At 40.2% G+C, this 13,905-nt stretch overlaps 1 protein-coding gene across 1 annotated transcript in view; it reads right to left on the reverse strand.

Moving 5' to 3' along the window:
• Positions 1 to 3,328: 3,328 nt before the first annotated feature.
• Positions 3,329 to 13,905, reverse strand: part of LOC307097340 (OX-2 membrane glycoprotein-like) — a 33,497-nt gene continuing 22,920 nt past the window's right edge. The window contains exons 4-5 of the mRNA XM_079767338.1: positions 12,718 to 12,814; positions 3,329 to 3,501 (exon numbers count right to left, since the gene is read on the reverse strand). Of these exons, the coding sequence (XP_079623464.1) occupies positions 3,405 to 3,501; positions 12,718 to 12,814 (194 nt within the window). The 3' untranslated portion in view covers positions 3,329 to 3,404. The remainder of the gene's footprint in view (positions 3,502 to 12,717; positions 12,815 to 13,905) is intronic.

Below are 13,905 nucleotides of genomic sequence, written 5' to 3' on the forward strand. Positions count from 1 at the left end.
CTATAATAATAAAAGGATAATATACTAATTAAACTGGATGTCCTTCTGGACGTCCTTCCTTCTGGACAAAGCCCCAGCAGGCGGGGACCTCGGCAGAGGCCCTTGCACGAATTTTGTGCATCGGGACTCTAGTGTAAGTGAAATCACATGGTATTTGTCTTTCTTTGCCTGACTTATTTCACTTAGTATAACGCCCCCTAGGTTCATCCATGTTGTCACAAATGGTAAGATTTTATTCTTCTTTTGGCCAAGTAATCCTATATAATAAAAGCGTAGTATGCAAATTGTCCCCTTGAATGGGGGTTCCTCTGGGAGTTCGACCAGGGGGTTGGGCTGACTGGGGGAAGGGAGGGAGGCCCTGGCTGGCAGCTGGCAGCTGCTAGGGATCCTATCAGTGCATGAATTTCATGCATTGGGCCTCTAGTACATATATATGTAGCATCACTTTTTTATCCACTCGACTATTAATGGGCACTTGAGTTTCTTCCATATTTTTGGCTGTTGGAATAAATGTAGAGATGCATATATTTTTTTTAATTTAGTGTTTCAGGTTTCTTTGGATGTATATCCAGACTTTCTACTTTTTCATGATTTAATCTCCATATGTTGTATGTTTCTAGGAATTTATCAACTTCTAGATTATCCAGTTTGTTGGCATATAATTTTTGGCAGTAGTAAATATGATTTTTTTTTTATTTCTGTGGCATCAGTTGTAATGTCTCTTCCTTCATTATTTAATTTCATTGTTTTCTTATTCTAGCTAATGGTTTCTCAATTCTGTTTATATTTTCAAAAAACAAACTCTTAGTTTTGTTGATTTTTCTCTATTATTTTCCTACCAGACACCTGATGCATGAAGATTCATGCAGAATGGGCCTTCCTTACCCTGGCTGCCAGCAAGCCTTTGCTCCGGCCTGGAGATGCCTTTCTGCCTTCCCATGCTGCCCAAAGACATGGAGCTGGGGTGTTGCAAAACGCCTGTGTGGCAATGACGCAAGCGTCCCGCCCCCCGCCCCCCGCCACTGGGTGCCTGTGTATGCAAATTAACATGCCATCTTTGTTGGGTTAATTTGCATACTCACTCCTGATTGGCTGGTGGACATCATGAAGGTACGGTCAATTTGCATCTTTCTCTTTTATTAGTGTATATTTTCTACTTTATTTCTGCTTTAATCTTTGTTGCTTTCTTCCTTCTGTTAACTTTGGACTCAGTTTTTTTCTTCTTTTCCTTGCTCCTTAAAGACTCAAGTTAGGTTTTTTATGCAAACTTTGTCAAAATACCCAAATCATTTTTAACAGAAATAGAAAATACAATTCCACAATTCATATGAAACAGAAAAGACCATGATTAGCCAAATCAATCTTGAGAAAAAAGAATAAAGCTGGAGGCATCCTACTTCCTGATTTCAAAATATAGTACAAAGCAACAGTAATCAACACAGTATGGCACGGCATAAAATAGGCGTTTGGACCAATAGAGAGTTTAGAAATGAATCCACACACATATGGTCAATTGCTCTTTGACAAGGGTGCCAAAAACATACAATAGGAAAAGGATAATCTCTTGAACAAGTGATGTTGGGGAAATAGTATATCCACATGCAAAAGAATGAAATTGGGCCCATACTGTACACCATACAGAAAAGTCAATTCAAATAGATTAAAAATCCTCTCTAATAAAATGGTAATATGCAAATTAACCATCACTCCACTACATAAGCCACGCCCACCAGCCAAGTCACGCCCACCAGCCAATCAGGGCGAGTATGCAAATTAACCCCAATCCAAGATGGCTACAGCCACAGAGAGCAAGGTTTCCCAGGTAACAGAGCAAGCCAAGCTTTCCATAGCCGTTGCAGGCCTAAGCCTCCACTCAAGCTACAAAGTTTCAATTATAGAAGGTAAACAAATCCAAACAAATGGTGGCAGAATGGAGCTTGAGAGAGCAGGCCAGGGTTGACGGCCGCAACAGGGGAAGCAAAGCTTTCCGCACACCCTGGCCGGGCTCACCTGCTTAAGGCTACAAAGTTTCAATTGTAGAAGGTGAATTAACTGCCACAGAAATGGCTGCCACCCCTGAGGGAACAGCAGGCTTGGCTCCACTCCAGGCTACAAAGTTTCAATTGTAGAAGGAAAATAAATTCCAGATACCAGGGCCTCTGCTTGGGTTGCCAGGGGGTGTGGCCGGCCTGCAAACCACCACAGGTCCCTCGCTCAGGCCACCCCACGCCCCAAGGGAACCCCACCCTGATCCGGGACATCCTTCAGGGCAAACCAGCTGGCCCCCACCCCTGTACCAGGCCTCTATCCTATCTAATAAAAGAGTAATATGCAGATTGATCATCACTGCAACACACAATATAGCTGCCTCCATGTGGTCAAAGATCCGGCCCCCATGTGGACACAAGATGGCCACCACAAGATGGCCAGCAGGAGAGGGCAGTTGGGAGGCACCCGGCCTGCAAGGGAGGGCAGTTGGGAGGCACCCGGCCTGCAAGGGAGGGCAGTTGGAGGGACCAGGTTTGCAAGGGAGGGCAGTTGGAGGTGATCAACCCTGCAGGAGAGGGCAGTTAGGGGTGACCAGGCTGGCAGAGGAGGGAAGTTGGGGGCAAACAGGCTGGCAGGGGAGCAGTTAAGCATCAACCAGGCTGGCAGCGGAGTGGTTAGGGGGTGACCAGGCTGGCAGGCAGGCAAGCAGTTGGGAGCCAGCAGTCCTGGATTGTGAGAGGGATGTCTGACTGCCCGTTTAGGCCCGATCCTGGTGGGATCGGGCCTAAACGGGCAATCAGACATCCCTCTAGGAGTCCCAGATTGGAGTGGGTACAGGCTGGGCTGAGGGACAACCCCCTGCCGTGCACGAATTTCGTGCACCGGGCTTCTAGTTTAAATATAATACCTAAAACTGTAAAACTTCTAGAAGAACACATAGAGGTAAAGCTTCGTGATATAGCTTTGGCAATGATTTCATGTATGTGACACCAAAAGCACAGTTAACAAAAGCAAAATAAGCAAGTGGGACTCTATTAAGCTGAAAAGCTTCTGCACAACAGAGGAAACAACAGAGTGAAAGGGTAACATACAGAATGAAAGAAAATCAGCATAAATATTTTAAAATAGAAAAACCAATATCTTTGAAAGCCACCAAGTTTCAATAAAGAAAAATTATCTTGCCAAAAAAATCTATAGACTCAGAAGATTGTTAAGGAATAGAAACCTCTCTCTTATATATGTTTCTAAAAGAAGAAATACTAAATGAGTAAACTTTTTTTGAGGCTAGTATTAACTTCAAAATCTTTAATTAAAATCTTAATTTCAAGCCATGGATGGTGTAGCTCAGTTGGTTTAGTGTCATCTCATGAACCTAAAGATCCCTGGTTCAATCCTGGTGGAGGCATATGCACAGGCTATGGGTTTGATTCCTGAATGGGGCACATGCAGAAGACAGCTGATCGATGTTTCCTTCTCACATCCATGTTTCTCTCTCTCTTTCTTCCTTTCCATCTAAAAAATAAAAAATTGTTTCAAAGTCAGAAAAATTTTTTAAAAAAAAGTTATACTCCAGCTTTACTTATAAATAAACTTCCCAGAATGGTTTAACATTAGAAAATATGTTAATTTAATTTATCATATTAGTGAACAACTATAGAAAATCCATATGACCATCTCAATAAGTACAAAAAAATACTTAAGTTCAACAATCTATATATGATAAAGCCATAGAAAATAGAAATAGTAAAACATTTTTTAAACTTGATAATATGCTTAATGGCAAAATATCATACTTAGACTAATTTCAGACATGGTCTTTAAATTCAGAAACAAGACAAATATAATTGTTATTTATGATATTTTATATTAAAAAGGTATAAGGATTGGAAAGAAACAAAAAATGTTATGTGCAACAAAAAGATGATCATCTACATGGAAAACCATTAGATCAACAGAAAAACTTTGAATTAATAGAGTTTAGCAAAGTTTCCAAATACAGGTTAATTTACAAAATCAGAACTGTTCCTAAACCATTAATAACAGCTATAAATTTTTATCAAAAAAGAAGAAACCATTCATTATTATAATGAATAGCCAGACTTTCTACTTTTTCAAATACCAAGGAATTGACTTTGTAAAAATTACACGTAACCTACAGAGAGAACATGTAAAAACTTTCTTAAATGATATTCAGAAAGACTTGGATAAGTGGAGAACAAATATATAAGTGGAAACAAATTACTCTAAAGATATCAATGCTTGCAAAATTAAATTACTCTACAAATTCAATGTAAGACTAATAAAAATTCCAGCAGTATATATTTTAATTAATTAATTAATTAATTAATTAATTAATTAATTTTTAATCTTTATTGTTGAAAGTAATACATATGTCTATTACATATGTCCTATTTTTTCTTCCATGGATCGCTTATAGCCCATCCCTGCCCCCTGCCTCAGGCCTTCACAGCCCTATTGTTTGTGTCCATAGATTATGCCTATATGCATGCAAGTTCTTTGGTTAATTGCCTCCCACCCACCAACCCACCCCAACCTTCCCCTCTAAGATTCTACAGTCTATTCCATGCTTCAATGTCTCTAAATCTATTTTGTTCAACAGTTTATTTTGTTTGTTAGATTCCACATATGAGTGAGGTCATGTGATATTTGTATTTTTCTGACTGGCTTATTTCACTTAAATTTTGTTTTTTATTTTAATTATTTGGGTCTTTTCTCTTTGTTTCTTGATGAGTCTGGCTAAAAGTTCATCAATCTTGTTTATCTTTTCAAAGAACCAGCACATGGTCATTGATAATTTGTATTTTTTTTTTTTTTTGGTCTCTATGTCATTTGTTTCTGCTCTAATCTTTATTATTTCCTTCCTTCTATTTACTCCAGGCTTTTCTTGTTTTTCTCTTTCTAATTCTTTAATTGTAGAGTTAAGTAGTTTATTACTATTTTTCTTGTGTTTTTTTTTTTTTTAGTTAGGCTTGTAATGCTATGAACTTCTCTCTCAGGACTGCTTTTGCTGTGTCCCAGATATTTGGAGTTGTTGTGTGTTCATTTTCATTTGTTTCCAGGAAGTTTTTTATATATTTCTTTGTTTAATAACATGCTATTTAGCCTCCATGTGTTTGAATGTTTTTGAGTGTTTTTAATGTAGTTGATTTCTACTTTAATTCCATTGTGATTTAAGAAGATAGTGGTATGATTTAAATATTCTTGAATTTGTAGAGACTCGTTTTGTGTCTTAACATGTGTTTTATCTTTGTGAATGACCCATGAGCACTTGAGAACAATGATATTCTGGAGCTTTGGGGTGAAATGTTCTATAAATGTCAATTAAATCCACCTGATTCAGTGTATCATTTGGTCACTATTTCCGTATTAATTTTTTGTCTGGAAGATTTATCCAGTGAAGTCAGTGGGATAAAGTCCTGCTATGTGACTTTGGAGTTAAAGTCCCCTACTATGACTGCATTGCAGTCAATCTCTCCCTTAAAGTCCTCCAGAAGTTTTGTTAATGTATTTAGGTGCTCCTATATTGGGTGCATATATGTTTACCAGGGTTATATCCTCTTGTGGGATCCATCCCTTTAGTATTATGTAGAGACCTTTATTGTCTCTTGTGATGGCCTTCATTTTGAAGTCTATTTTGTCCGGTATGAATATTGTTACCCCAGCTTTTTTTCTTTTCCATTTGCATGGAAATTTTTTTCCATCTCTTCATTCTCATTCTATGAGAGTGTTTTTGTTCTGAAGTGGGTGCCTGTAGATAGCATATATTTGGGTTATGTTTTCATATCCATTCAGCTACACTATGTCTTTTGACTGGAAGATTTAATCCATTTACATTTAAGATTATTATTGACTAGAGGCCTGGTGCACGAAATTCGTGCACGGAGGGGAGTTGTCCCTCAGCCCAGCTTGTACCCTCTCCAATATGGGACCCCTCAAGGGATGTCCGACTGCCCTCTCACAATCCAGGACTGCTGGCTCCCAACTGCTTGCCTGCCTGCCTTCCTGATTGCCCCTAACCACTTCTGCCTGCCAGCCTGATCACCCCCTAGCCACTCTGCTGCCAGCCTGTTTGCCCCCAACTTCCCTCCTCTGCCGGCCTGATCACCCCTAACTGCCCTCTCCTGCAGGGTTGAAAACCTCCAACTGCCCTCCCTTGCAGGCCTGGTCCTTCTCAACTGCCCTCTCTTGCAGGCCGGGTGCCTCCCAACTGCCCTCTCCTGCTGGCCATCTTGTGGTGGCCATCTTGTGTCCACATGGGGGCAGGATCTTTGACCACATGGGGGCAGCTATATTGTGTGTTGCAGTAATGATCAATCTGCATATTACTCTTTTATTAGATAGAATAGAGGCCTGGTACAGGGGTGGGGGCCAGCTGGTTTGCCCTGAGGGGTGTCCCGGATCAGGTGGGGGTTCCCTTGGGGCGTGGGGCGGCCTGAGCAAGGGGCCTGTGGTGGTTTGCAGGCTGGCCACGCCACCTGGCAACCCAAGCGGAAGCCCTGGTATCTGGAATTTATTTTCCTTCTACAATTGAAACTTTGTAGCCTGGAGCGGAGCCAAGCCTGGGGCTCCCCCCGAGGCCGGCAGCCATTTCTGTTGGGGTTATAATTGAAACTTTGTTGCCTTAAGCGGGTGGACCCCGCCAGGGTGTGCAGAAAGCTTTGCTTCCCCTGTTGCCGGTGGCAACCCTCGTCTGCTCTCTCAAGCTCCGTTCTGCCGCCATTTGTTTGAATTTGTATACCTTCTATAATTGAAACTTTGTTGCTTGAGTGGAGGCTTAGGCCTGGCAAGGGCAGGCAGAAAGCTTGGCTTCCTCTGTTACCTAGGAAACCTTGCTCTCTGTGGCTGTAGCCATCTTGGTTTGGGTTAATTTTCATGCTTGTTCTGATTGGATGGTGGGCGTGGCTTGTGGGCATGGCTTGTGGGTGTGTCGGAGGTATGGTCAATTTGCATATTTGTCTATTATTGGGTAGGATAGGTACTTATTTATTGCCATTTTAATTCTTTATGCCTTTCTCTCTCTCTCTCTCTCTCTCTCTCTCTCTCTCTCTCTCTCTCTTTCTCTCTCTCTCTCTATTTCGTCACATTACAGTAGTCCCTTTAGCATTTTTTGCAATGCTTGTTTGATGGTGATAATCTCCTTTAGCCTTTTTATGTCTGGGAAATGTTTTATTCCACTATCTATTTTAAATGATAGCCTTGTTACGTATAATAATCTTGATGTCAGATCCTTGCTTTTTATTACTTTGAATACTTCATGACATTCCCTTCTGGCTTATAGAGGTTTTAATGAAAAATCAGCTTCTCAGAGCACCATTGTAGCTAACAAATTGCTTTTCTCTTGCTGCCTTTAAGATTCTCTCTTTGTCTTTTTTAAAAATATATATGTATTTTATTGATTTCAGACAGGAAGGGAGAGGGAGAGAGATAGAAACATCAACGATGAGAGAGAATCATTGATTTGCTGCATCTTGCACGCCCCCTACTGGGAATCGAGCCTGCAACCCAGACATATGCCCTGAGTGGGAATTGAACCGTGACCTCCTGGTTCATAGTTCAGTGCTCAACCACTGAGCCATGCCAGCTGGGCCTCTCTTTGTCTTTAATTTTAGACATTTTAATTATGATGTGTCTGGGTGTGAGCCTGTTTGGTTTCTTCTTGCTTGGAACTCTCTGTGCCTCCTGACCTTGTGTGACTTTTTTCTTCACCAGCTTAGGGAAGTTTCTTGCCATTATTTCTTCAAACAGGTTCTCTATCCCTTGCTCACATTCTTCCCCTTGTGGTACTCCTATAGTGAGAATATTGTTACATTTCATGTTGTCCCACAATTCCCTTAAGCTGTCCACCAGTTTTTTTTTTTGTTTGGTTGTTTCTTTTGTGTTAATCCTCTCCCGAGTATATTTTCCCATTGACTTTTAGAAAGCGTGAAAGGCAGGGGCAAAGACACAGAGAGAGAAACATCAGTGTTAGAGAGACACATTGATTGGTTGCCTTCAGCATGCACCCTGACCAGGACCAGGGATTGAGCCTGCAACTGAGATATGTGCCCTTGACCAGAATTGAACCTGTGACCCTTCAGCGAGAAGACCAACCTTCTATTCACTGAGTCAAACCAGCTTGTGCAGGCAACAGTATTTTAATTGTTTCTTTTTTTCTCTTTAGTTATCTGATTCACTATCTTTTAATTCATTGATTCAATGCTTGGCTTCCACTAATCTGCTGTGTATTCCTTCCACTGGCTTCTTTATTAGTGCTATGTCATTCTTCTTAGTTACTATATCTTTTCTCATGCCGATGAGTGTCTTTGCCATCATTATTCTGAACTCTATGTCTGATAAATTTCTTATCTCCATTTCATTTAGCTCTTCTTGTAGAGAATTCTCTTGTTCTTTTGTTTGTGGCTTGTTTTTTTGTTTTTTGTCTCCCCATTTTGGCTGCCTGTTTGGGTTTGTGTCTATGTATTGGGTAGATCTGCTATGCCTTCCACTATGCTATGCAGGACAGTGCCAGATGCTGTTTCTGACTGGCTTTGAATACTATGTTTGGAGCTATCAGCAATCCACAACTTGTAGCTCCCTCTGCTGGGGTTGGCTGCCTTTGGAAAGGACCAGGATGTGCACCAGTGTTTTCTTTTCCTAGACCCAAGCCTGGGATTAGATCAGGCAAGGACTCAAAGCCTCTAGAGACTCCCCTCTGCTAGCAGTCTTATTGTATTCAGTCTTGATTAGTGCCAGGCAATCGACCATGAGAGATTTTCCAATAGGGAGGGGAAATTGCTTCTGTCTGCAGGTGATAGTTATTCTCAGAAACTCCACAGGGTGGGGCAAGGGGTTTTCCAATAGGGTGGGGCAACTGCCTTTTCCCCAGTCAGAAACCATCTAGATAACAAAGGTCTGCTGGAGAAAGATGTCCTCCATACTGTGAGGGAATGACTTAGGACAAGAAACTGGGATGTCTGCTTTTGGCAATGTAAACCTAGAGCCCCCAACCCTGGCTTCTGCTCACTCAGCTCCAGACCACCCTGCCCTCCCTCTGCCAGAGTCCAAGGTGAGTGGCTGCACATAAACATTTGTGCGTTAGCTCTTAAGAGGACACCTGCATTCCCAGCCATTTCTCCCTGGCAGACAGCAATCTCACTACTTTTCTCAGCCAGCTGTTATGTGGGCAACTTTCTCAGTTCTGGTGCTCTGGACTGGGGAGCCCATCTTGGGTTTTAGATCCCAGCATTCTCAGTGTGAACCCCCTACAATTGAGATATCCCTCCGGAATTTCAGTTGCTATCTTTGGGAGCATGACCAGCCTTTCATGCCTCTGCACTTCTTACTGGTTTCTATGTGGTCTCCACTTACCACCCTTGGTTATCAGGGTTCTCTACATCTAGTCTTCATTTGATTGTTCAGGATGGTTTTATATTAGTTGTAATTCTAATTTGGTCCTGGGAGTGTGTCAGTGTGGCTTGCATTTACTCCACTGCCATTTTGGAATCTCTCCTCCAGATGTATTTTGTAATACAAAAACACACACATTTATTTCTCACAGTTCAGGAGATTGGAAGTGCAGGATCAAAGTACCCACATGTTCAAATTTGTGAGAATCCTCTTCTTGGTTTACAATGGTCACCTTCTCCCTGTGTCTTTACATGACAGACAAAGATCATCTTTCTTTTTTTAAATGTATCTTTATGGTTGAAAGTATTATAGATGTGCCCCATTAATCCCATTCATACCATCCCCCCCAGGCCTTCAATACACAATTGTCTGTGTCCATGGGTTATGCATATATACACATAAATTCTTCGGTTAATTTCTTACCCAACTCATCCTCTTCCCTCTGAGAATCCTTAGTCTGTTGCATGCTTCCATGTCTCTGGATCTATTTTGTTTGTCAGTTTATGTTATTCATTAGGTTCCACATGTAAGATGGATTATGTGACATTTATCTTTCTCTGACTGGCTTATTTCACTTAGCATAATACTATCCAGGCCCCTTCATATTGTCTCCGAAGGTAAGAGATCCTTCCTTTTTATAGCTGAATAGTATTCCATTCTGTATTCTACAGCTTTCTTATCCACTCATCTACTGATGAGCACTCGGGCTGTAGTAAATAATGCTGCTATTAACATAGGAGTGCATATATTCTTTTGATTGGCATTTCAGGCTTCTTAGGATATATTCCTAGAAGTGGGATCACTGGGTCAAATGGCAGTTCCATATTTAATTTTTTGAGGAAACTCCATACTATTTTCCATAATGGCTGCACCAGTCTGCATTTCCACCAGCAGTGTATTAGCATTCCTTTTTCTCCACATTTTCACCAGTACTTGTTGTTTGTTGATTTATTGATGATAGCCATTTTTGCATGTTTGAGGTGATATCTTACTGCCCTTTTAATTTGCATCTCTTTGATGATTAGTGATGCTGAGCATTTTTTTCATGTCTCTTGACAATTTGTATGTTCTCTTTGGAGAAGTGTCTATTCAGGTGCTCTGCCCATTTCTTAATTGGGTTGTATGAGTACTTTATATATTCTCTAAATTAACCCCTTATCAGATGTATCATTGGCAAATATGTTCTCCTATACAATGAATTCCCTTTTCATTTTGATGCTGTTTTCTTTTGCTGTGCAGAAGCTTTTTATTTTGATGTAGTCTCATTTGTTTATTTTTTTTCTTGTTTCTCCTGACCTATTCATTGAATCAGTGAAAATTCTGCTACATGACATGTCTTATATTTTGCTGCCTACTTTTTCTTCTAGGATTTTTATGATTTCAAGATTTACATTTAAGTCCTTTATCTATTTTGAGTTTATCCTTGTGTTTGGTGTAAGTTGGTGGTCTAGTTTCATTTTTTGCATGTACCTGTCCAATTTTCCCAACACTATTTATTGAAGAGACTGTCTTAACTCCATTGTGTGCTCTTGCCTCGTTGTCATATATTAATTTTGTATAATGGCTTGGGTTGATTTCTGGATTTTCTGTTCCATTGAGCTATATTAGTGTTCTTATGCCAGTACCAGGCTGTTTTGATTACAGTGGCTTTATAGTATAACTTGATATACGTATTGTGATCCCTCCAACTTTGTTCTTCTTTCTCAAGATTGCTGCAGCTAATCAGGGTCTTTTTTGATTCCATATAAATTTTTTGAGTGTTTGTTCTAGATCTGTGAAATATGCTATTGGTATTTTGATAGATATTACTTTGAATCTATAGATTGCTTTGGGCAATATGGACATTTTAATGATGTTAATTCTACTAATCCATGAACACGGTATAGGCTTCCACTTGTCTATACCTTCCTGTTTGGAGCTATCAGCGATCTATAGCTTGTGACTCACTCTGCTGGGGTTGTGTGCATTTGGAAAGGATCAAGATGCACACCAAAGTCTGCTTTTCCTATCCTGGGTCTAGAAGCAGATCAGGCAAAGACTCAAAGCATTCAGAGATCTGCTTCTGCCTGCAGGATGATTGTTACACAGCAGGGTGTAAATTGCATATGGTAGGGTGAGAAATTTTCCAGTGAGCGTGGTAATTGCTTCCCCCCAGGCAAAAGCTGCATGATGATAAAGGTTAGCCTGAGAAAGATGTCCTCTGTAGTTTGGGGGAATGATTCAGCTCAGGGATCCAGGTGGCTGTCCTCTGAGCTCTATCCCCAGAGCCACCAACCCCAGATCCTCCTCACACAACTCTAGTCCACTCTACCCTCTCTCTGTTGGAGCCCAAGGTGAGTGACTGCACATGAGATTTTGTGTATTGACCCTTTAGTGGGGTGCCTGCATTTCCAGCTGTCAATCTCTGGCAGACAGCAACCCCACTGCTTTCACAGCCAGATGTTATATAGGCACCTTTCCAAGTTCTGGTCCTTTGGGCTGGGAGCCTAGTTTGTGTTTAGACCTCAGACTTTTCAGGGGGAACCCCCCAACTGAGATATCCCTCTGGAACTTCAGCTGCTGCCTGTGGGAACCCGGCCAGCCCTCTCACACCTCTGCACTTCCTTCCAGTATTGATGTGGCCTCCTCTTTATGTCCCTGGTTTTAATGGTTCTCTCCAGCAGTCTTCAGTTGGTTATTCAAGATGATATTTCTATATTTTTGTTGTAATTCCAAGTTGATTCTGGGAGAATGTCAGTGTAGCTTCCACTTAATCCTCTGGCATCTTGGAATCTCTGTTTTATATCTTTTCATCGACTACCTGTCCCCACTGAGATGTAAGCTTCTGAAGGCAAAGAACCTGTCTGTTTTAGTTGTGCCTGTATCTCTGACACTGAGAACAGTGCATAACACAGACACTCTAGAAGTATTCGTTGAATAAATGAGTTGACAAATTATTATATTAATCCTGTAAAGTAACATCACTTTCATCTTTCTGTGGCTTTTTTCAGTAGATTTATCTCAAGCTTCACAACTTAGTGTGTCCCCTCCCCCCAGTTGTCTGAAGTTCATGTTCTCTCCTGTTAAAAATCTGGAAAGAATCCTAAACTCAATTCGCCATAATCAGTAATAATTACTAACAGCTTACCTTTAAATCAATCTCAATTAGGATATCAAAGATAAACCTCTCACTGCAAGAATTACCAAGCATATGCAGAAGAGTTTTCCATGATGATCCTTTCCATGCCATATTTTGTTAGAGCCCTTGTAATTTTTTTCCAGATTTGAAAATGTCCATATTTTACTACCTCTCTATCACAGATAAGTAGTAATACAACTTACTTTTTCTTTCTCCGAACAACATAAAGAATGATAGATACTAGTAAAATACAGGGGAAAATTGCTGCAGCCAGCCACATATAAGAAGAGCCAGAAGTACCTGAAAAACACAAACCAGAAACATGGTTTTTTGTTTGTTTGTTTTGAGTGAAAGCAAAGTTTTATTACAGAAAAGCTCCCTGCTGCAGGGAGGGGACCCGAGTGGGTTGCCCCAAACAGGTTCGTTATGACTATACTTCTTACTATATACTATACTGCCATTTTGGCTTTTTTGACATTCAAATTGATGTTATGAAATTATTTGCTATATCCCAGTTTATGAAAGAATATACTATTGCATATTCAAATTGAAGACAGATAATACTTAATATTATGCTATTACTCTCAAGAATAAAAAAAAAGATAAAAGCACCTAAATGTTCACCTAGATTTAGGTATCTAAAAAAGTTTTAAACAAAGTAAATATAATATAGTCACTTGAAGAAATATTGCCCAATTACTAAATGGAATTTCCAAAGACTTTTTAATATCCTCTAAAAATAAATTTGTATTCATAATTATTAGTATTTGAGATTTATATTCTAAGCTATGTAATAAGCAATTTATAAGTATTATTTACATCAACTTGGAGAATTCAGTTATCAGATACAAATAGGAAAATGAGAGCTCTGAGATGTCAAAAAAAAAAAATATTCCCCTAAGATAGAAAGTGGCAAAACTGGGAAGCAAAGTCAGTTCTGACTGCAGAGCCTGTACTCTTAAGGAAAAACAAATTATAAAATTGTAAGTATCAACACTTTTTACTGTAGCTATTTTTCCTACAGTGTTTCTAAATTGTATTACAGTAGTCCCTCCTTTATCTGCAATCTCAGTTACCAGAGGTCAACAGCAGTCTAAAAATATTACATGAAAAATCCCAGAAGTAAACAATTTATATGTTTTAAGTTGTGTGTTGTTTTGAGTAGCATGATGGAATCTCAAGCTGTTTCACATTGTTTTGCTCCATCCCACTTCTCCCTGCCAGGGATGTGAGTCATCCCTTTGCCCACTGCTACCTACCTGCCCACTGGACACTTAGGAGCCATCTCGGTTATCATATCCACACTCAAGGTTTCTTAGTGTTTGTGTTCAAGGAACCCTTATTTTACTTTATAATGGCCCCAAGTGCAGGAGTAGTGATGCTGGCAACTA

Source organism: Cnephaeus nilssonii (genome assembly GCF_951640355.1).
Source record: "Cnephaeus nilssonii genome assembly, chromosome: 3".
NCBI classification, from domain to species: domain Eukaryota; kingdom Metazoa; phylum Chordata; class Mammalia; order Chiroptera; family Vespertilionidae; genus Cnephaeus; species Cnephaeus nilssonii.